Source organism: Dama dama, chromosome 19, assembly GCF_033118175.1.
Source record: "Dama dama isolate Ldn47 chromosome 19, ASM3311817v1, whole genome shotgun sequence".
Taxonomy (NCBI): Eukaryota; Metazoa; Chordata; class Mammalia; order Artiodactyla; family Cervidae; genus Dama; species Dama dama.
The window spans coordinates 14,636,057-14,660,261 of NC_083699.1; the positions used below are offsets into that span (position 1 = coordinate 14,636,057).

General features: G+C 38.3%; 2 protein-coding genes and 1 long non-coding RNA gene across 3 annotated transcripts in view; 2 read left to right on the top strand and 1 right to left on the bottom strand.

Moving 5' to 3' along the window:
• PPM1L (protein phosphatase, Mg2+/Mn2+ dependent 1L) overlaps positions 1-24,205 on the top strand; it is a 325,087-nt gene that overhangs the window by 5,074 nt on the left and 295,808 nt on the right. The gene's annotated exons all lie outside the window — the stretch shown is intronic.
• Positions 4,244-7,418, top strand: LOC133073878 (uncharacterized). Its single transcript, XR_009697059.1, has 3 exons — positions 4,244-4,324; positions 6,013-6,058; positions 7,280-7,418. It is a non-coding gene; the product is annotated as an uncharacterized LOC133073878 (long non-coding RNA).
• LOC133073879 (small ribosomal subunit protein uS8-like) lies at positions 22,367-22,792 on the bottom strand. Its single transcript, XM_061167864.1, has one exon. It carries the CDS (start codon positions 22,763-22,765, stop codon positions 22,373-22,375), a length of 393 nt encoding a protein of 130 aa, XP_061023847.1. The 5' UTR covers positions 22,766-22,792; the 3' UTR covers positions 22,367-22,372.

Here is a 24,205-nt window from a genome sequence, read left to right on the forward strand (position 1 = left end):
CTGACCACCATACTGTGGGTAGATGGTTGACTCTATGTGTGTGCGTCTAAAGTCAAGGCAGCTTCTGTTTTGCTGTATAATGCAAGTTAAAGCAACAAAAAGGAAAAAAAGTGTAGATTGTGTCAACTAATGTGGAAAGGTTATTGTAAGATTATAAAATACTGTTTATGTAGGAAAATTGTTTTTGGCACTTATCTGTAATTTTTATTCACAGGCAAAAGGTGTTTTTTGTTTTTAAACTTTTTATATTAACTAGAAAAATACCACTGATCCTTTGAGGCACCTTTGTCAATGTTCATGGCTGAAACTGTGTAGAAGAATAATTGTTATGTACTCTGTATGCTTATGGGCATTACTGTATTCAAAGTCATGTGTCATTGTATCATACAGTTAACACACAATTTGGCTAGTGGTTTAAGCTTAGAGTTCCACACATGACTTTAGAGAGAAGCTATACTTCAGATGCTTGTCAGAAGCTATAGTCTTCAGGCTTAGCACTTATTAGAAGCTCAGAAGAAAAACTGCTTATGAACGGTTGCCTGAAGGATATATACAGTCTGGTTCTTTAGATCAGTGGTTCTTATCTTTTCTTAAGTCATGCTTCCCTTTGAAGATGTTATGAAACCATAGACATATCCCCCAGAAAGATGGACATGAGCATCAAGTTTTGTTTATAATTTCAAAGAGAATTGGATGCCTGAAACCTCTGGATTTTAGGTTAGTCTAGATAGAATAAAATGTTTCTGATAGATCTAGACCTGCAGGGAGCAGTGTACCTCGGTTGCCCTGATCACCTTCTTCTCTGTCATTTTGTATTTACTGATGTGTGTGCTGGCATTTGCCTGTGAAGATTAGTATGAAGGATGGTCTTCCAAAATGCTCTGACAGATCAACTGCAGGATGTCATTGAGGACTTTGTTACATTAGATAGTATTCTCTTGATAAGGACCAAGGGAGGGAGAGTTCACTGAGAGCCTTTTGTTTTTAATCATAAGGATGCTGAATCATGATTGGCTTATCCTGTGTTTGTTGGCTGCCAGAAGTGTTAGAGCCAAACCTCTGACCTACCTCTAGCAAGAGTGGAGAATTTTATTAATTTGGTACATCAACTGAGGCTCACTCCCAGGAAAGTTTATAGTTCCTATGTTTACCTTTCTTTTGCCCCATTTTTCTCTTTCTCCTTTTAGATATGCCAGTTTATCTTGTGGTATATGTGTTTATGTGTTTCAGTAGATATTTCTGAAATAAGACGTGCTAGTTCCAAATAAATTTTAAGTGGCACAATGAATGATCTGCTTTTCAGACATTACTGCTGCTGTTAGTAAATGTTGGGCTCCCACATTATTGACATACTAGAAGCCTGTAGATTTAGTGTGGACAAATGCCTTATGGTTTAAGAGAAAATTCAGATTGTTTTAGCTTTCAATGGCACATTAACCTTTCTGCCCCCAAAGAGGGAGGCACTTTCCCTTTAATAATCCACGCCTGTCCTGGGCTCAGTGGCTGTTTGTAGGTGAATGTAGGATCCTGACGGCTGACTTTGTTGCATCTTCTGAAAAGATTGTTTAGAAATTCAGTTTAATTAAACATGCATTTTCTGTATAATCTGCGGCTTGCGGCAAACAAGAGTTATGTTCTCTGTAATACCCATAGATGAATCAGTACATTCTCTGCCCTCAGGGAGCATTCCATCTGCTTGAAGGGATGAGTTTTTTTTAAAGAAATAGCAGAACTACAAGATGAAGGTGGGCTACCTGCAAGAGAGTGTTGGCCTGACTAAGGGAGATTGGGGAGTCCTGGAAAATTTTGTAAAGGAACTGACATTTGACTGTATCCTCCCATTTTAGTAAACAGATTGCGTGGAGGGTGGTGAAAAGATAGCATTACAGGTGAAAGAAAAAGTGTGAAAGTGGTATAGATGTAAAATGCAGGCACAGTAGAAGAAAGGCAGGTGGCTCTGTTTGTTTAGAGCAGGCTTTCCCCATCTGCTGTGATCCAGAAGCCCACACATTTTCTTCTTTATTTAAATACCTTCTATTTTATGATATACTTTATATTGCTTTTTAGATCATCTGTTTTTTAAAGTCAAGTATATTTGTTTAAAAAAGAAACTTCATATCAGCGCTGTGAGTGGAAAATCCAGAAAATGAAATTCTTGGCCTCCAACCTGCTAATAAGCTGTCTCCATCTTGATGGAGTAGAGTGAGTCTAAAAAAAGTTCTTCTCTTAGTATCTGGTTACCTCTGGAGTCCTTCTGTCCCCCTCCCCTTGCTTTTTATGAGCAGAAAGGTGGCTTTTAAAGTTTAGTTGTTGGCCACAGTTTGAAGTGAGGCAGGCTTCTTGTTCCCTTTTCAGGTGGAAGGTGCCTCTGGTGAGGCCACTCTGTGAGGAGCCTTGATTTGGAACAGCTTTCTGACTCATGCGACAGATAAGATTTCGTGTGTAACATCCCTCCATGGGGAACCCAGAATTATAGGCAGTTTACAGCATTCTAGCGGAAATTCCATCCCTGTTTCTATTGCAGTTAAATGAGGAAATATTATAGGAATAAGCCTGAATCCTTTCTAGCTTAGTTTAAAAAGTAAATAATTCGTCAGTTTTGGAACTTGAGCCATTATTGGTCACAAATTGTGATTCCTTACAATGACAAGATACACAATGACAGCCGTGCTGGGGCTCGCGGTTGAGGAGGCTTAGCCTGGACTTCGCGGTTTGCACAGGTGAGGAGCTGGAGATGCCGCTGGGACTGTGGTCAGCCCTGACGCCGCCAGCCACGCCGAGGAGCCTGGCTCATGTGCTGTGGATGATGGAGAACCATAGATATTTTTGAGCAAAGGCATGGCTTTTAAATCCGTGGTCTCCTAATCCCTCTAATCTATATAGAGGATTGATTGGAGAAGGAAATGGCAACCCACTCCAGTATTCTTGCCTGGAGAATCCCCATGGATAGAGAAGCCTGGCGAGTTATAGTACATGGGATTGCCAAGAGTCAGACATGACTTAGCAACTAAACCCCCACGAATAAATAAGATGGAAAGGATGTGTGTGTGTGGCGGGTGGTGTCAGTTGAGGAGGGCTGGGCCAGAGCAGAGAAGAGGAAACCCTGGGGTGTGGGTCATTGCTGAAGAGGGGGAAAGATGACTTGGAGACACTCTGAAGTAGCGAGGCTGCTGCCAGGGCTCCCAGTGTCCCACCATCGACATAGAGATGGCACAGATAGACGAGCACATTTGGGCAATAGTGAGAATGGTGTGAGTCCGCTTATAAATTTTTTTCTGTTATCCTTAGACATTTTCTGAGATTCATAAAATATTTGTTGACTGTTTAGCACCCCAATTTGTAAAACGTTATCTCTGTCATACCTTATCTAAATGGACACATTTTAAAACAGTGAAAATAGGCATCGTATATAATATTTGATTTATTCAAATAGAAAGGCACTTTTTACTGTTTTACTTTGTTACTAGGAATAATTTAGGTTTTGTTATGAAATATAGCTTTTCTAAGACTAAAAAACAACAGGGTATCTTTATATATCTTAAATGATTTCATTTCACTGACACTTATTTTAAATTTAAAAATATGTATATCATTCAGTCTCAGATGAAAATGTTTCCCAGGCTCTGTCCAGTTTAAATGTAAGCACATAATTCAATAGGGACTCAGATTTTTAAAAAGTAATATTTTAATTTGGATGTTAATATTTGAAGCATTTGTTTTATTCTTAATTTCTATTTTGATTTTGAATTACTTCAGTAATATATTTTTGTGGTTTAATTTTTATTACCATTTTAATAATTATTTAATGGATATTAAAGTAAATGCAGCAAATTAAACATATTTAAAAATAATTTTAAAATTATAAAAGTAGTATGACTACATTATCATATAGAAAAAAAATCACTCCAAATTTCATTATTCTGTCACATCCACTATTATGATTTTGGTGTATTACTTGTTCATCTTTTTTTATATGTTTTAAAAATATTATTTTACATTGTTATAATGATATATATATAGTTTTAAATCTTGGCTTTTTTCCACTTTGTATAGACTCAGTTATTTTGCTCCATAATTCTTTGTTATATTTCTAATGTACTTTTTAGTGATGGAGTAATATTTTACTGAATATTTGATGATTTACTTAATTGCTTCCTTATTGGTATATGTTTAGATTCCTCTGACTTTTCACCATTGTAAACAGTAAATATGGTTGTAATAAGTATTGTTGTGCTTTTACTGTAGTTTGGGTTATTCCTCCAGGGTGGATTTCCAGAAGTGGGATTTCTGGATCAGAGAAGAAGTGAAGAAACCAGTATTCATGGTAATAATGATAATAATGGTTGACAGTTATTGAATGTATATAATATGCCAGTACTTTATGTACCAGTACTTTATGTACTGGTACTTTATTTAAAGTACTTTCTGAAAGTGAAAGTGTTAGTTGCTCAGTCCTGACTCTCTGGAACCTCATCGACTGTAGTCCTCCAGGTTGCTCTGCCTATGGGATTTTCGAGGCAAGAATATTGGAGTGGGTAGCTATTCCCTTCTCCAGGGGATCTTCCTGACCCAGGGATTGAACCCCAGTCTCCTGCATTGCAGGCAGATTCTTCACCAGCTGAGCCACTAGGGAAGCCTAAGTACTTTATATATATTATCGAATTTTAGTGATCATGGCACTTTTTTGATGTAGGTACTATATTATCTACGTACATAAGTAGAAATTAAGGCTCTGAGAGGTTAAGTAATTTGCCCAAGGACTGTCCACGGCTCCTAAGTGGTGAAACTAGGATTTGAAACTGGGATTCAAACTTAGAGCTATCTACCTCCAAAGCTTGTGCTGTCAGTTTCCAGTTGAAGCTCTCCGTATCTTAAATTTGGGCAATAAAGTGCAGATAGCGTTGTTAGGTGGACACTGCCGGGTTTTCTCATGTTGGCAAGAGATGGAGTTTCTTCTTTGATGATTGTGTCCCTATGTCCCGTGACATGTTGCTTTTGAAAACTCCATGCTGGTACCTTGGTAGGTAGATTTTTTATAATTACCTGGGAAAGTCCTGAAGTTAAAGAAATTAGGGGTCAGAAGTCAGAGCAGGTGGTGACTCACGCTTAGCCTTTCTCAGCTACTCCCCTTCTTTGCTGGCAGAATCTCTATCCCACTGCAGAGAATCCCTAACATTTTTGCCTCTTAGCTCGTGAAAGGCTTCTGTGGCCATTCTCAATAAACAATAATGATTTATATTTTATTTTATTCTAAAGTACCAAAGGTTTGACTTTAGAATAAGTATATAGGTTTATGTGTGTATATATTTGCATAATTTCTTTTTTATACTCTTTTATACTGAAGCACAGTTTTTTTTTTTTTGGAGGACCAATAACTTCCTAATATGTAGATAATTGTTAATTTTAAAGAGCAAGGTAGCATTTTTTCATTTGTTTTTAATACTGAGTTGGTTTGTTTAGTTTGAGTAGGTGCTAAGTCTTGCGTTTCCATCCCAGAAGACTCCCTAGAACTTTGTTCTCTTAGTTGGCCTTATGTCAAGCCCAGTCTTTGTGATAGTTATAATCTGTTTTTAATATAAATCTTCAAAGGTAACGTTTAAGTAAATGAAGGAAGACATTATTTTAAAGATAAGAGTAGCTCTGTAGTCCCCTTAAAGCTTTTGTAGTTACAGGCCCTCCCTTGAAAAGTACAAAGCATTTAAAGTAAATATTCATATATAGAGAAACCATGCATTCTGATATGTTGATATTTTCAATAAAGCTGAAGTCTGTACTATGAAATACTATGCTTAAAAAGTAAAGATATGATACTTTACATCTGAAAAATAAATCTATAGAAGTCTCACTTGCTTGGTCTCTCTTGGGAATTTTTTTTTCCCCTTTCTCTGTTTAGTGAGAATGGGACCCAGTTTAATGGAACTTCAGCAGCCTCCAACTTTTTAAGAATGAGGGAGGGCTTTGGTAGTTGAGTCTGTTAAGGAAAGAATGAGACTTACTTTCCTCCATTCCTAGAAGACAAGGAAGTTCCTGTCAGCTACTGCAGATGGACCACCCAAAGGTAAGTTTGGTGCCATTGTGTATAATTGTGTAAGATGTAAACTGTGTAAGGAAGCCAGGTAGAGAAACACCCTTTTCTGTGTGTGCAGAAGAACTGTCTGTTTCCCAAGCTAGGCATCTGTGGGCCTGTAGTCACCTGGAAAGGGTGCCTTTTTCTAATTTCTACAAAAGTCACCATAACAATAGGCTAGACTTCTGAGACTCACATTCTTTACCATACCATCCATCCTTGTTTTGCTCCTGTGTGAGCAGGTGACAGATAATCTGTATGTCTTAGTTTGCTAAGCCAAAGACCAGTTATTCACCACACATTATGCCAGCAAATTTTATGACTTCCCTGGAGAAGTAAACACTTATTAGTGTTTGCTTTTCAAAGTTATTGGTCATTATAAACATGAATGGGGATTTAATGCCCTGTAGCTATAAATCTTAAATATTTCAAATGGTGTTTTTTATAGGACAGTCTATATTTAGCATTAGCGGTAAAGTTTACATCTAAAAACGTTAAGAAATTTTTATTCTCTTCATTATAGGATTGCCAGAGAGTAGAAACTGTTTTATTCTGATACATATATACTGTTTCTTTTTAATCTACTGAGTGGTTTTGTTTCTCTTTTTAATTAAATAGATTAACTCTTAGTTAAATTAGTCACTGACATTTTCTATCCAGTAAGGCTTTTAACTGACACGGTCAGGATTTTATGGAAATTGAGACATAGTAGGATTTCGATCATACTGTTTGCCTTTTTGATCCTTAATATGATGAGTTGAATTTGCTGTAAGAACTGATTTGCATATGTGTATGATAAATATAACTGTCCTAGAATTTGGGATTAGGAAGTTTTTAGTTCTCTTTTATTTTAACTCTCAGATGTTTTTCTAAATTTCTGTTTAGAAAGAAGATAAATTTTCTCTTTAGATAGGCTTGGCAGAGATAGTGAATTGTCATATAATCCAAATATAGTGCCTAAAACTTCACAGCTACATGGATAATCTATTTTTAAAGACTTTCATCAAGGAGATTTCACATTGTCCCTGGAGAATTTTTGTCTCTATAATCCTCTCTCAGGAAAATCATCTTTATATGTGAACTACATTCTGTTGGTTAAAATGTATTTCTTTTAGTCTGCCCTCAATGGAGATAATGTAGGATTAGTTTGTTATGGTTCATAAATCAGTAAGATTATGGTAATCAGAAATCTCCTCCCCCCGTATTAAACAGGTACATCAAATTTATGGAAGAAGTATTCATCTTGGAAAAAGGAGATACAAGATAATTTCAACCAAAGACAGAATGATGTTTCCATATAATCAATAATACCTCCTCTTTGTTAAAGAGCCAGTTGGGCAATAAAGGAAACGTCCTCTTCCAGTTTTACAGATTGGCTGGTTTTGTCTTTCATGTTCATTGTCAGAGACTTAGGCTGTAGCAGAAGTAAATTCAAGACACACCTAGCTAGTGCATTATTTGGAAGTTTTTGGTTGTAGGTGACATAGAACTCAAGTGGAAGCAGCTTAAACTCTAGGTTTATTTATTATCTCATGTAACAAATGTCCTGGAAGTAGGTGTTTCCAAGATTGGTTGATTCAGCAGCTCAGTGACTTCAAGTCTTTGTATAGCTACATCCAGAGAGGTGAAAAAGAAACTGTACCTGTCCTGCATTCTTAAAGCCTGAGGAAAACCTATCTAGAAACTACTACTCAAAAAAAAAAAAAAAAAATAGAAACTACCACTCACATCTCCTTGGCCAGAGTTGTTTCCATGGCTCAACTGGGAATGGGCCCTGGGAAAACTTATCACCATGGTGATGAGCTCTGACCCATCATATTTCACCTCGGTTCTGGAGAAGAACCCAGCCTCCTTTGGAGATCATGGACAGCCTAGGAAGGTGGACAAGGCCTGAGTTTTGCTAGCTAGAAGAAAGGGAAGTGGGAAGGGTTGTTGGTTGGGCCACACAGGAGGGTTCAGAGAAGGTGGCCTGGAATATTTCTTATCTACACATTAGCAACCTCATTGAAGAATGTTGTTATGAAGTGTGTAACACTGACACAAGGGAAAAAGTTAGAAGACTTTAGAAAAGGGTAAGCCATCTTATTTTCAAATTGGCTTTAGGATGGTTTTGCCTGGAAGGAAACCATAGTTCCAGAGGAGTGGGCAAGTGCTGGAGCTGTCTTACCTTGGTACCTCTGCCAGTTTTGGTGAAGGTTATTCTTTTTCTTTCCCCTCTGAGATTTCAAGAAGGTTCTTGCTCTAATTTCTACTACATGTCTTATAAGAAAACTGCAGCTGATTGTGGAAGAGTCTTGTATGGAGGGAGTTGGGTCCTAAGTTGGTTTAAAAATATAAGATCATGTATAGCCAAAATCTCCTTGGAATGATCCCTCAAGTTGACTATAGAGAATGGTGTCTATGATGTTGTACTTCTTATTCTGTAGAGCAGTATCTAGGTATAAATATATAATATCCCCAAGTCATGTATGTGCTGCGCTGTGGTTAGTTGTGACACCATGGACCATTGCCCACCAGGGTCCTCTGTCCATGGGATTCTCCAGGCAAGAATACTGGAATGGGTTGCCATTCTTTTCTCCAGGGTAATTCCCAATGCAGGGATTGTACCCAGGTCTCCCGCATTGCAGGCTGATTCTTTACCCTCTGAGTCACCAGGGAAACCCAAATCATGTATAGTATAAAGTATGGGATGGAGAAGGAAATGGCAACCCACTCTAGTATTCTTGCCTGGGAAATTCCATGGACAAAGGAGCCTGGTGGGCTGCAGTCTATGGAGTTGCAAAGAGTTGGACATGACTGAAGTGACTAAGCATAAAGTAAAGGAGGTGCATATAAAATATAGTTTAAGGTGTTTTAAATGATATAAAAGAATATCTTGAATTTGTGTAGATTTGTAAATAGTATCATTTCACTGTACCTTCTGTAAGATAATAGGATAAGAAATTGAAGAGTGTTTGTGATTTTTAAGTGACAACAGGAATTTATTTCCTTTAGAGAGTGTGTTATATATTTCTGTGTGATTACTTTGAGAAAATTTAGTTACTTAAAGTTTTAAAAATACAAAGCAGAATAAATATCTGGTGTTTTGGAGTCAGGCTGAATTTATCCTGATTATTTTGAAAGTAGGTTTTAGAAGGATAATTATAGTGCCATATTGAATACTTTATTTTTAATCTAAGTGCCAGCCGTATCTTTGACACCAGATGGAAGTATAGAGATGGGCACCCAGCGTGGTAATTTGTATTCATTAACACATAGAAATAGTTTATACTTGCTACTTCTTTCTTGCCTATGGCTTGAGACCTTGGGGGATTTTATTCTCCAGTGATTTCAGAAGAGACAAATCAGGAATTCTGACCTTGCCCAGTTTCCTGGTGCCTCTCCTAAGCATCTGATATGGTTGTTCTGTGCTGTGTTCAGCTGTATCTGACTCTTTGAGACCCCATGGGCTGCAGTCTGCCAGGATTCTCTGTCCATGGAATTTTTTCCAGGCAAGAATACTGGAGTGGGTTGTTATGTGCTCCTCCAGGGAGGTCTTCCCTGACGCAGACTTTGAGCTGGTGTCTCCTGTGGCTCCTGCATCGGCAGGCGGATTCTTTAGCACTGCGCTACCTGGGAAACCCCAATCTGATATGGTACTTCAAGTCTAAATTCGTTTGATAAGTGTCTGGTCCTGGGTTTGTCTAAGAATGAGACTTTTTGAGCAGCAAGGAATTCTTGGAAAGGAAGCTTGTATTTTAAATAGCTGTGAGATCCAAGTGGCTGCTGCTGAAGAAATCACACGGGTAAAGAGCTGGGATTCTGATGGGGGCCAGAGAAACTCTCCACCCTTTCCTGTTAGAATCAAAGACCCTGCTCTGGTTCACAGAGTCACACAGTGATGGAGAGTTTTTATTCCCAAAGACAATGTAATGCAAGTAGTTTAGACATGAAATAGCACAGGCAGGCATATATTTTGGCAGTATCGCCTAAATTTGATGGAAAGGGCTGTTAGTTTTTTTTCTGTCTCTCAAAAGTAGGATAACAGTGGGAGTGCCTAACTGATATTTTCACTTTACCTGAGAGAAGTCTCAGCTCTAGCTTTCATGGTGACTGTCTGTTAATGGAGGTTAGGATATTGACTTTCTTCATTAAAGAAAATTTAACATTGATATGATATTATTATCTGATACACAGTGCATATTCCAATTTTGCCAATCATCGCAACTGTTCTCTTTAAAAACAGCTTTACGTATGACTGACATACAATAAACTGCATATGTTTAATATATACAATTTGATTAATTTTATATATACTTGTGAAACCATTACTACCATCGAGATAATGAACGTATCCACCACCATGAGATGATGAACATATCCATCACCCTCAAAAGTTTCTTCCTGCCCCTTTGTAATACCTTTATTCTAATGTTCTTCTCCAATCCATCCCTTTATCACTGGATGTGCTTTCTGTCACTATAGAGTTAGTTGCACTTTGTTAATGTAATTTATATAAATGGAAATATACAGTATATATATTTTTTCCTGGCTGCTTTCCCTCACCCCGCCCTAGCATAATTATTGAATTGAATTATATACTGACAATTGACTATCCATTCACATGTTCCTGGACAGTTGAACTGATGCCAGTTTTTGCCTGTCAATATTCATCTAAGTATGTGTACTGACATATGCCTTCATTGTATGTGGGCGTGCTCAGATGTTCAGTCATGTCTGACTGTTTGTGACCACAGGGACTGTATGTAGCCCACCAGCCTCCTCTGTCCATGGTGTTGCCCTAGAAACAGAATGACTGGATCATATGGTAGGTGTTATATTATCTTTCTAAGAAACTGCTGGGTAAACTGCTATTCCAAAGTGGTTGTACTATCTTACATTTTCATCATTGGTGTGTGAGAGTTCTGGTTGCTGCTCCATATCCTTGCCAGTCTTCTAAATTTTAGTTTTGGGTTGGCCAAAAAGTTCATTCAATTTTAAGTAAAACATAAAAGACATAGTTTTCCTATTTACCAAGAACTTTATTGAACAATGTATTCACTAACTGAACAAACTTTTTGGCCAACCCAATATAATTCCTAGTAGTCATGACTGGTTGCTCAGTATGGTTTTAGTTTGCATTTTCCTAATGACTAATGATATTGAGCATCTTTTTAATGTACTTTGGGGAAGATGGTCTTCTTTTGAAAACAGAAAAAGGTGGTTATTAAATTTTGGTTTTCTTGTAAAATCTGACTTTTAATCCTTTTCTCTTTGGTGTGAGTGAAAGAAGAGAGTAAGAAGTGCAAGGAGTATGAGTGATTATACATGACTCTCTCTTACTGAGAGAGGCTAGGAGTGCAGCCAAAAATAAGAGGTGCTGAGAGGCTGTGCAGGATAACCAGGAAATTAGATGAAACAAGGAGGGCAGAAAAGAAAGACGAGGCCAGTGACCACTAAGGACAGTTTGTATTATCAGATTCTTTCGTGTTCTTAAAACCGCATGTTCTTGTGTTCCAAATGAAAAATCTGAAAGAGACTTCTCCTAAATGCCTTTGAAAACAGAGGCTGTACATACTGCTTCTGCTTTCTTTCTACTTATCATGTTGTCATCTGACACTTTTTCAAATCTGGTTTTTTGCTGGTCTCCAGAGGCCTCATAACTGCCACGTGTGATGACTTGCTTTCAGTCCTCATCTTAGATTTTTCTGCAGGATCTGGCTTTCCTGACCACCTCTGTCTTCTTCAGACTCATCTCCCTAGCCTTAGTGACACTTTTTTCTTTTTTTTGCCTTCTCTTCTGTTAGGTTTTCATTTCCTTATGAACCTGGGTTTCGAGGACAGCTGTCCTCAGTGTACTGGTCCCATTCTGTTCCTTTGCACCAGAATCTTTGCAGCTTCCCTGGATTCAGCCATCCTCTTTGAGAAGAGGGCTTTCCTTCCCATCTAGAGTCCACATCTTTTCATGCTGACTTTTATGTCTTGGTGTCACCTCCATAGCTACCTGTCTGAAACCAAATTTGCCTGCTGTGTCTATAGATTAATTTTATCTTCAGACTTGTCTCTTTCTGTCGTGGTACTACCGTCTTGTTTTCAGTCTCCCACTCTTGAAACGACTACATTTGTTTCTTCTCTCTTCATTCAAGTCTGTGAGACTGTGTCATATGTCTCATTTCTGTCTCCATCTTTTTTAAATTTTTTTTTTACTGTCTCCATCTTTATAGTCCCACCGCCACCATCCTAATTCAGGCTTTCACTGCTTCCTGCTAGGACTGTGACCGTGGCTTCCTCATGGGTTACTTAGTCTCTGGTCGCTCTCCCTGCCAATCCACTCACTGGATTGACAATCCAATCACCTTTGATAGGTCAGTCTTTTAAGCTCCTGGCTGGTACATTGTTTGTTTTAAAAAGGCTTTGATTTCTGACCAGCCATAATATATTCCTCTGAATTTATTTGTGGGATACTCTTAACAGCATTCCTGATTACTTTACCTTATTCACCCTTATCATGGGTTGCTCTCCTACACAAAACTCTGCACTGCAGCAGAACTAGTCTTTTTATTATTCCCCAAATACCTGATGGGTACACACGCCACTGCTGCTACTTGTGAAAAGCTCTATTCCGTTCTCTGATTCCCATTCCTTTTCTCATAACTGTGTTTTATCCTTATTCCAAAAAAAAAAAAAAAAAAAAGTAAAAGTCACTCAGTCATGTCCAACTCTTTGCAACCCCGTGGACTGTGTCTTGTATTATTACTCATTTTTAAGGTACCTTTTCTCTTCAGCCAGAGTTCAGCTTCCTTGAGTTTCATGTCTCTCTCAAATCCCTAAGGTGCGCCTGCACTGTTCCAGACGCTTGCATTCTGACAATAACAACGCCTTACAATAATCCCGGAAATAATGATGCCTTGCAGATGAAAAGGAAACACCAAGTTTTGTGACTGCATTTGTTATCATCCTCCCAGTTGGAAACCACAGGGCCCTGCCGTTCTGACCAAGTGCCTGCAACGTGCCAGGTGCTTTACTGAATCCTCATGGTCTTTGCGGGCTGCTGTGGATATCTTCAGGCTTCCCAGGTGGTAGCTGTGATAAAGAACTTGCCTGGCGAGGGTTTGATCCTCGGGTCAGGAAGATCCCCTGGGGGAGGGGATGGCAATCCACTCCAATATTCTCGCCTGGAAAAATCCCATGGACAGAGGAGCCTGGCGGGCTACAGTCCTAAGGGTCGCAGAGCTGGACACGACTGAAGTGACTTAGCATGCCCGTGGTTGTCTTCATTTCACAGTTGGGGAAACTGCTGCTCAGACTACTGTGTGCCCAGAGCCACACGACTGCTAAGTGGAAGGGCTGGAATGAAAATATTTCTCTTGTCTGCCCCAATGCCAAATCCCCCTTCTCTGTACCACGCTGTCTGTGTAGGCAACGACAAGGTTTGGCAAGGCCTTCACCTGGGGGTTATTTCTGAGGTACTCTTAGCTCTCGGTTTCTACCACTTTAGATTATCTGTAATGGATATTTCAAGTACATGGAAATGGAATAAAGTTGAGGAAATAAAGTAATTTATTTACATCATTCACTTGTATTTACTTTTTGCTTTTTCTCATCAACTCTTGTGACTTGTGCAATATATGGTCCACCCAAAAGCTGTTTAAATAATGACCAAGAAAAATGCAGATTAAATACATAGAATTCTGAAGGTGAGCCTAGGCAAATGGTTTTCATCAGTTTGACAGGTGTGACCCTATATCTGATTGTAAGGCAGGAATTTTGAAAATTGAAGCCGGCTCTTCAAAGGAAGCTGGCAACCAGCATTCTCTGCTTTAACTCAGTCTTCCCTTCCCAAGGTGGCTCAATTATGTTGCTGGGTTGTTATGGATTATAGGGCATTAGGCATGCCTCAGTTTTCAAAGGTAAGTACGAAAGGACATTCTAGAGCTCAATTAAAACAAAGGTTTAATCTATAGCTTCTCTCCCAAAAGCATCATGCAAAATAAAATTATAGTATTTAGTGAGTATCAAAGAGTGGAGAAGTATAAATGAACAACTTTGGCTGCCTAGGGGTAGAAACAGTGATTCATAGACTTGAGATTTGGAACTCAGACATTCTTGGTTTGTACTCAAGAGGAGAGAGGCATCAGATAAGTTGCATGACAGAAGAGAAAATAGTTTACTGATAGTGTCAGAATACCTTTGGAAGAGGTGAATGTCATCAACTTTATCTTATTTTGCCTAATGTCATGAAAATATATGCTTCTTCTACACTATTGAGTTGAAAGAATGGCATTTTAGAAAACATCCAGCATGAGGAGGTGATAGATTTCTCATGTACAAAATTCTACATTTTCTACTTTGGGGAGAAGTAGACAACCTTTGGGGAGCTTTTTTTTGGGGGGGGGGAGCTTTTTGACTCATATTCAAAACCCAGGTAACTCAGTTCTTAACAGGTAACTCCATTAGCTACCTCTTCCTCAGCTCTTCCAGCCATGGGAAACAGAAGTTGCTCTATGGTTCTTTTCACCCATGCAGTTGTCACTGATCACCACTCCAGAGAGAAACAGGTCACACAGAATGAAAACATGATATTTCCTCAAGCAATTGATTAAATTTCCCTTTTGTTTAGTCGTTCAGTCGTGTCCTACTTTTTGTGACCCCATGGACTGTAGCCTGCCAGGCTCCTCTGTCCATGGGAATTCTCCAGGCAAGAACACCGAAGTGGGTTGCCATGCCCTCCTCCAGGGTATCCTCCCAACTCAAGGACTGAATCCAGGTCTCCTGCATTGCAGGCAGATTCTTTACCATCTAAACTACTAAGGAAGCCCAATTTCCCTTTGGTCGTGTTCAGTTTGAGTATAAATTCATTAAAAAAAAAAATTCTTATTTTTTTAAAAATGAGTGTTCTATGAAGATCTTTTATTATTTATTTTTTTGCCATGTGGGATATTGGATCTTAGCTCCCTGGCCAGGGATTGAACTGGCGCCCCTTGCATTGGGAATGTGGAGTCTTAACCACTGGACGGTCATGGAAATACCCAAAACATTTCTAGTTTCTTGAAATTGGGTAGAAGTTATGGCTATGAATGTTTGAGTTAGCATTATGCCTGTTTTTAACTGTTTAGTTATTGTATGACTCCTTTCAGACATACCGTACTACCTTGGCACCTTATACATACCCCATAAATGTTTATCAGATTCATCTCATCAGGGAATCAGAGAAGATTATTACTATGAAAGTTCTTAGGTAGCTTTTTTACTTCTTCTAGAATGAGGATTTAATCTAAATTCTAAAATTTTTTTTCTTTAAAATATTTAAAAATTGTGGCAAAATTATATAACATATAATTTCCCATCTTAACCATTTTTTAAGTGAACAGTTTAGTAGTGTTAAGTATATCCATGTTGTTATACAACAGATCTCCAGAACTTTTTCATCTTGGAAAACTGAAACTCGGTATCTATTGAACAGTAATTACAGTTTCTGTCTATCTCCATCCTATTCATACTGCCATTCAGCTTCCTGTTTTTATGAACGACTACTTTAGAGAACTCATGTAAGTGAAATTATTCAGTATTTGTCTTTTTGTGACTGGCATATTTCCCTTAGCAAAATGTCATCAAGATTAATCTATGTTGTAGAATGTATCATCTTTTGTATTGTATGCACCATATTTTGTTCATCCATTCATCTGTCAAAGGATATTTGGGTTGTTTCTATCTCTTGGTTATTGTGATAATGCTTCTATGTACACAAGTATGTAAATACGTCTTTGAGATCCTGCTTTCAGTTTTTTTGGTTATATAATTAGAAATGAGAATGCTGGATTACATGCTTGTTATTGTTCAGTTGCCAAGTCATGTCCGACTTTGCGATCCCATGGACTGCATCACACTAGGATCATATGGTAGTTCTATTTTAATTTTTTGAGGAACTGCCATACTATTTTCAATAGTGATTGTTTTGTTTTATACTCCTACTAACAGTGCACAAGGGTTCCAACTTCTCCACTTCCTGACTAACATTTCTGCTTTTTAAAGTAGTAGCCAATGTAATGGGTGTGAGGTGATAGCTTATATTTTGATTTGCATTCCTTTAAGGATTATTAAGGTTGGAGAAGGCTCTTGAGAGTCCCTTGGACTGCAAGGAGATCCAACCAGTCTATCCTAAAGGAGATCAGTCCTAGGTGTTCATTGGAAGGACTGATGCTGAAGCTGAAACTCCAATACTTCAGCCACCTGATGCGAAGAGTTGACTCATTGGAAAAGACCCTGATGCTGGGAGGGATTGGGGGCAGGAAGAGAAGGGGACGACAAAGGTTGAGATGGCTGGATGGCATCACCGACTCAATGGACATGAGTTTGAGTAAACTCTGGGAGTTGGTGATGGACAGGGAGGCCTGGCGTGCTGTGATTCACGGGGTCGCAAAGAGTTGGATGTGACTGAGTGACTGAACTGAACTGAACTGAACTGAAGGATTATTGATCTTGAATATTTCATATACTTTTTGGCCATTCATATATCATCTTTGGAGAAATGCCTATTCAAGTCTTTCATCCATTTTTAAATCAAGTTATTTATTTTTGTTGTTATTGAGTTTTAATAGTTCTATATATTCTAAATATTAGCCCCTTACTAAATAAATGACCTGCAGATATTTTCTTCCATATTTCTAGTAATGTTTTTGTAACTTTTTATGTTGATATAATTGCAAACTTACAGAAAAATGGCAAGATTAGTACAGGGAACTCCTGCATACTCTTTATACAGAATCACTGGTTTTTTGAAGGACCACCTAGGTTTCTTGACATTTTAGTGAGTCTTCTAAACAGAATGAACTACTTGTGGCTATGGGAGATATAAAAATGTAAACATGGTCCCCATCTAAACATGGAAAACGAATAAGGATGTTTATAAAGCAGCAAGTACAGATGAGAATAATATAAGAACACAAGTGAGAAGGGGCCAAAAATAAGAATAACTTGAGTTATTACAACTGGAGACTTGTCCTGGTGGTTTTCAAACATGGGATGTTTTTGTCCCCTGGAGAACTTCTGGCAGTGTTTGGAGGCTCACTGGTTGACATCACTGCAGAATGCATGGCAGAAAGTTTACTGCTGGTGTCTAGTAGAGTCCAGGAGTCCTGCTAACATCTTGTAGTGTATAGGGCAGCCCCACACTAACAAGAATTATCCAGTCCAAAATGTTAATAGTGCCAAAGCAGAGAACTCTTGCCCTATCCCCAGGAACCAGACTTTGCAGAAAACCTGTCTTGAACACTTTAAAGGCTTTGGGCCCAGAAATTCTGTCAAACACATCCAAAGTACTTGGATAGCACAAAGAAGACTTGCTTGATTAAAGAATAGGTATGAAAAAATTTTTTTTTCTCTTTTATGTGTAGCCCACAACGAGGGAACTTAGTTGGTCTTCTTACTATAAATTTTCTGCAGTGAACAGTCTAAAAATACTCTCCCTGGTGTTATTTTGCATTGCAGTCACTTATAGCTCACATGTTTCTGTTACCGTGTTCTCTTCTCTTTGCCGTTTGCTGCTGTAGAAAAACTATGTAAACTCTGAAAAAAGCAAATGTTACTGTGCTTGATGCTTAGAGGAAGAAAGCAGTGGTGTTGGGGAAAGGTGCCTTAGATGGCTTTCTTTCCGTTCTCATTCACTGCAGAGAAGCTGGCTGCCAGCTCTCTTTTATCTCTTGCTCCAGTAGGGGGAGGAGAGTGGAAATAGTATGGATGTTGGCATCCTGTGGACCTGGCTTTGATTCCAGGCCCATCCATTACTAGCTCTCTGACTTTGGGCAAATACAGTATATTCTCCAAAGTCTGTTGTCCTCTCTGCCTGGGGTATAATGTCTGCTTTGCCGAGTGATGAAGGGCAGTGGATGCAGTGGTTAAGGCTGTGAACCCTCACATTTAATTGGCTGCCTCTCGGATCTTCACTCTGCTGCCTCTCACTGTGTGTCCTTTGATGAGTTTTTCGGCCTTTCTAGGCCTTAGTTTCTTCATTCGAAAAGTGAGAAGAAATAGAATAGTATTTACTTCATAGGATTTTTGAGCTTCCCAGGTGGCTCAGTGGTAAAGAATCTGCCAATGCAGGAGACACGGGTTCAATCCTTGGGTCAGAAAGATCGCCTGAAGAAGGAAATGGCAACCTGCTTCAATATTCTTGTCTGGGAAATCCCATGGACAGAGGAGTCTGGTGGGCTAGAGTCCGTGGAGATGCGAAGAGTCAGACATAACTCAGCATCTAAACAACAGCAACAACATAGGGCTGTTCTGACATTAAATGAATTAATGCGTGTAAAGCACTTAAATTGGTGCCTGGCACGTAATAGACACTCAGTAAATAGCTACTTTGGGGTTTCTTTGAGATTAAGGATTAAAGGACCCTGTAGTGTTGAACAAATAGAAGGTGCTTGATGACTGGCTTTTTAAAATTTAAATTTTGGTAGCAGACAGTTTCTTATAATGCCATTATAACAAAATTTCAGTAGCTCCTAAAGTTAAATGAGTGGGCATTTGATCTTAAGATGTTTTCAGGATACAAAAAGGAAACTGGTCGTTCTCTTGCTTCCTATTTGTACCTGCTAAAGATTCCTTTGGGTTCTTGTTAAAAAATGTGCTTCAACAACCTAGATGCCCATCAGCAGACGAATGGATAAAGAAGCTGTGGTACATATACACCATGGAATATTACTCAGCCATTAAAAAGAATTCATTTGAATCAGTTCTAATGAGGTGGATGAAACTGGAGCCTATTATACAGAGTGAAGTAAGCCAGAAAGACAAAGACCAATACAGTATACTAACGCATATATATGGAATTTAAAAAGATGGTAACGATAACCCTATATGCAAAACAGAAAAAGAGACACAGGTGTACAGAAAAGACTTTTAGACTCTGTGGGAGAAGGCGAGGGTGGGATGTTCTGAGAGAATAGCATTGAAACAAGTATACTATCAAGGGTGAAACAGATCACCAGCCCAGGTTGGATGCATGAGACAAGTGCTCAGGACTGGTGCACTGGGAAGACCCAGAGGGATGGGATGGGGAGGGAGGTGGGAAGAGGGATCGGGATGGGGAACACATGTAAATCCATGACTGATTCATGTCAATGTATGGCAAAAACCACTACAATATTGTAAAGTAATTAGCCTCCAACTAATAAAAATAAATGGGGAAAAAAATTAAATTAAAAAAAAAATGTGCTTCAAGAATTGCAGGCCTAGTCAGACTTTGCGGAATTATGAGACCAGAGTTCTGTGGAATTATGAGAGTCAGCTGAACGTATGGAGTGGTGAGGAGGGGTTTGGATTGGAAACAGTTGTTTTCCTAGTCTAGCCTTCATGAAGTTACCCTCAGTGGAGAGGAAGTGGAGAAATAGCAGAAAAACTTGATTCTTTTTAAACTCCGTGTTCATCCTTGAGGTGTGATTGTGTATCCCGGTGGGTGAACAGGTCCTGCCCTTGATAGTATATGAGATTGAATCACTCAAAGATAATTTTCTGGGGAACCAAATATTGGGTTCTACCAGTTCCTGAGTGCTGAAGAATTGATGCTTTTGAACTGGTGTTGGAGAAGATACTAGAGAGTCCCTTAGACTGCAAGGAGATCAAACCAGTCAATCCTAAAGGAAATCAAGCCAAAATATTCATTGGGAGGACTGATGCTGAAGTTGAAGCTCCAATACTTTGGCCACCTGATGGGAAGAACTGACTCATTAGAAAACACCCTGATGCTGGGAAAGACTGAAGGCAGGAGAAAAGGGGCGACAGAGGACCAGGTGGTTGGATGGCATCATGGACTTGATGAACATGAATTTGAGCAAGCTCTGGGAGGTGGTGATGGACAGGAAAGCCTGGTATGCTGCAATCCATGGAGTCGCAAAGAGTCAGACACAACCAAGCGACTGAACTGAGGCGACTGATCAGTTCCTGCAGGTATCAGATTTTAGATGGACATGTTTATAGGTCACATATGGTGCAGCCCTTTATAAATGCAAGAATATATTATTTAATTGCAAGGTAAAGTATATGCATAGGGTTTAGCATAATGCCTGGCATTGTAGTGCTTTATTATTAATAAGAGTTAGCTGATGTCATCATAGTCATCATCATTATACTCATCATTACTCTTAAATTTTATGTTTTAGTTCAGTTTAGAAATAAACTCTTTACTTTTCAGCAACTCACTTTCCCTTTTACTTTACTTTTTATTTTTAAAAATACTCTTACGGACACACACACATTCAGAAAAGTGCACCTCATAATTTGATAACTTAATGAATTTCCACAAATTGAACCCACTCATGCAGTCAGCACTTAACAGAATATTACCGTTACCGTACTCATGTTCCCTTCTGGCCATTATCCTTTAGTTTTTAACAAAAAAAATTTTTTTTTCCCCGTTTAGTGACATTCAAAGCTACTATGGCTTTATGTAAACTCTTAATAGGTGTGACTGACAGTTCTAGCCTTAGGGATGGCCTTATTATATGCTTTTATTTTCTTTTGCTTTAAAAAGCACATCTTCTGGAAAGGGGTTTCAGACCTGGGGGTTGTTATATTTGGACATGGATAGACTGAATCATCTTGTAGCTCTCCCTCTGCAAATGAGTGATGTGTTCTTTGCTTTTATTTGTCTATATTGTAAAAGTCCATTGAAACTGAAAAGGAGTCCATTGTACTAAAAGAAAAGGAAAATAGCTCGGCCACGCAGACCTCTTAGATGTCCTCTCTAAAAGCATTCCACATTCAATAGAGTTCAGGGGACATGAAAGATATCCTGTGGTGAAGGAAGGCTGTATAATGCTGGGTGCACTTGTATGTCCTCATCTCCTGCCATTGACCGACATGGTGAGGCTGAAGGACTGGCCAGTTCTGGAAGTAATGGACTGTAGTGTGTTTACCCTGCTTTTGTCCGGTCACATTTAGAAAACCAATAGTAATTTTTTACATGGCAGCTTCTCAGAAGAAGAATAAAAATTCAGGGATTGAGTCTGAGGCTACCTCTATATTTTCTTTATGAAATCAAAGTACAGAAACACATTAACTCTGAAATCACCATCATGTTAGTCTTGCTGGGTGCGTCTTGTTTAATTTACTGGGCTCAGCTAAGAGCTCTGCTAAAATGTTGTTCATGCATTTCAGAATGTCATTCCTCATTTTTGGCTACTATTTTATTCTTGAGATTTATTTAGTTAGTTTTCTTTTAAATTGAGATACAATTCACATACCATAAAACTCCCCCCTATTAAAGTATGCACAGTTTGGTGGGTTTTAGTATATTCATCAAGTGGACTTGGGGGCACATTTTCCAGTAGTATCACAAATAATGTGTTGACTGAAACTGTTATTAAGACATAAAATGACAGTATGTTAGTCATAATTACTTAAAAAAATTTCAGTGCATGTGAACAACAGTGTGACTCCTATAAAACTAACTAGCTTGGTGAAGACTTATGATAATCTGCCAAAGCTGACCTGTGTTTTAAGAGTTTAATGGATTGAGAAATCAGTTCTTCTGGCCTCTGTGGAAAGGTTTAGGTTTATTTGCTTCTGCAACTACCTGCTTTTGGGGAAAAAAAAAAAGGCATAAAATTTATTTGTGTTAACTCTTAGTTGAAGGCCTAAAATAGATTATTTCTAAATGAATGTGATTGACCTATTTTAAACACCTCATTTAGACTAAAATATTTTTTTGAGTCTGTATTTTTATTGCTGCTGCTGCTAAGTCGCTTCAGTCATGTCCGACTCTGTGCAACCCCATAGGCGGCAGCCCACCAGGCTCCCCCGTCCCTGGGATTCTCCAGGCAAGAGTACTGGAGTGGGTTGCCATTGCCTTCTTGTGTTTTTATTATTTCAAAAGTAATAGATGCTAGTTGAAAACATTTCTTGAATGTGTAGACCTTAGAAGAGTTGTGAAATGAGAAAAGAGTTGTCATCCTTCCTCTCACTTTACAGAGTTTATGTGTCAAATATTTTTATGTCTAATCATATAGCCTGTTCAGTTTTTAATTTTTTTTGTTTTCAATCATTATAATTTTTATTTTTAAGATTTTTTTCAATATTTAAAAAAATGGAAATAAAGTTGATTTTCACGTGTACTGTGTAGTGACCTTACATTTGCATATACTGTGAAATGGTACCACAGTAAGTCTAGTAACCAGCTGTCCCTATACAAAGTTATTATAAATTATTGATCACATTCCAATTTTTACTTAAGTTTCAAATAAACAGTGGAAGTGCAGTTGTGGAAGTTGAATTGTGTTCTTTTTTTTTTTTTTTTGTCCTCTAAGGCATTTTATTTGTACGTATTACATCCTAGAAAAAGAATCCAAGGATTTTCCCTCCTGTATGTTTTCGTCTTGCTTCTTCATGGTCCATGATGCCAGCTGAGGTTGTCAGTACAATGAAACCAAACTGATGGGATGGGAGCAGGTTATTCTGCCATTTTTCTAGATCTTTGAGTTGCACATCAAATCTGGGGCTGATCACTCCACACTTATTTAGCCTGCCTGTGAGGTTCACAACAATTTTCCCAGCCCTGTGATCATCAATGATTTCAAATTCGCCAATGTAACCATGCTTCATCATCACTGTTAGAAACCTGACGATGACCTTGGAGCACGGCCGAATAAGCACCTGGCGTTTGCCTCTCTTTTCGGCGTTGTTGATACTCTTGAGAGCATCAGCCAGGACATTCATGCGCACCATTCTGGCGGCACGGAAAGATGGTGGAAAGAGCGAATTGTGTTCTATAATTGCATACTGTTTTTAGGTTTCTGGAAGGTTTAAAACTTTTTCTTTCAAAGTAGTGATTGCTTAAAAAAAACCAAAAACCTTTAATATTTCTTAAAAATTACTTTAGTTTGTTCATGGTCCAGCGGAACTTCTGAGAAACTATGGAAATATACATACTTCCAAAGCTAGGTCTGTTTATCATCAAAGAAGGCTGCATGAACTCTTTAAGAACTCTTAAAGAGGCCTCATCTCTCAGAGCAGCTTTTATCCAAAGCCTTCAGGACCAAATGACTGCCAAATTCTTGTCTGCATATCTTCAAGTATAGATATTTCATTATGGTGATTTGATTGTAAAGCACACTTTTTAGTAAATCTCAGGAAAGGAATGGTATTTTTACTATGTATAGAAATTAAATAGTGGAGTTGTCAAGATTCTGAGGTTGACTGGACTCACTAGAACCTTCCCCCCATATTAAATGTCTCTCCTTTTCACTTTTATGTGAAACAAAAAACAAACTTTTGTGTATTTTATTACACAAAACAATACACATATTTTATTGGAATGTTCACTTGAGCATTTCTCTGCCATATTTACTTTTTCATCCTAGTGTTCTGCAATGTCTTCTGCAGTTTCCCAGGAGAAATGTAGAGATGCTTAATTTTAGAACTATGTTCATGGGAATCAGATATAGGACCAAAGAAATAACCTTACAGGTAAAGAGATGGCTCTAGCAGTTAAGTTTTTTAAGTACCAAAAATGGGGTTTGGAAGAGAATCTTACACTTACTTTAGGTCAGAAGTTTCTAGGAAGAATATATAATTTACGTGAACAAGTACTTAAACGAGTTGGATTCAGCTATTGCCTGAGCAACTACCTAATAATGATTTAGCATCTTTGAACTTATACCATATTTTCATTCTACTAGGGTAACTTGTAGCAAATTCACTTTAGGATATTTAATGTATATATATGTGTCATCACTGTAGTTTTAAAATAGTTTGATACTATCTCCTCTGCTATACTGTTTCCTTCGTATGTAGTATTATTTGCTGGAGTGATGTGACTATTGGAACATGATTTGATATTGATAATGGACTGGAAAAAGTTGTAAAAGGCCAAGCAAACCATCTTCCACTATATGAATAGTTAATCAGGAATAAAGAATATCTTGCAGAAAAGTCTGGAGCCTTAATGAATATTAGCACCCACAAGTGAAAGAGAAAATGGAAAAAAACAAAAACAAACCCAAGCCACCCACACAGTAAGATGAGGTCAGGTTACACATGCTTTGTTTTCCCAGGAAAACAGAGAAGAGTGTGTAGGCTCTGAAGCTTACCTTGTGTGAAGCTTCACAAGAAGTTGTACTTAATACTTACATAAATAGTATTTTAAAACATTGTTATTGTTTTTAT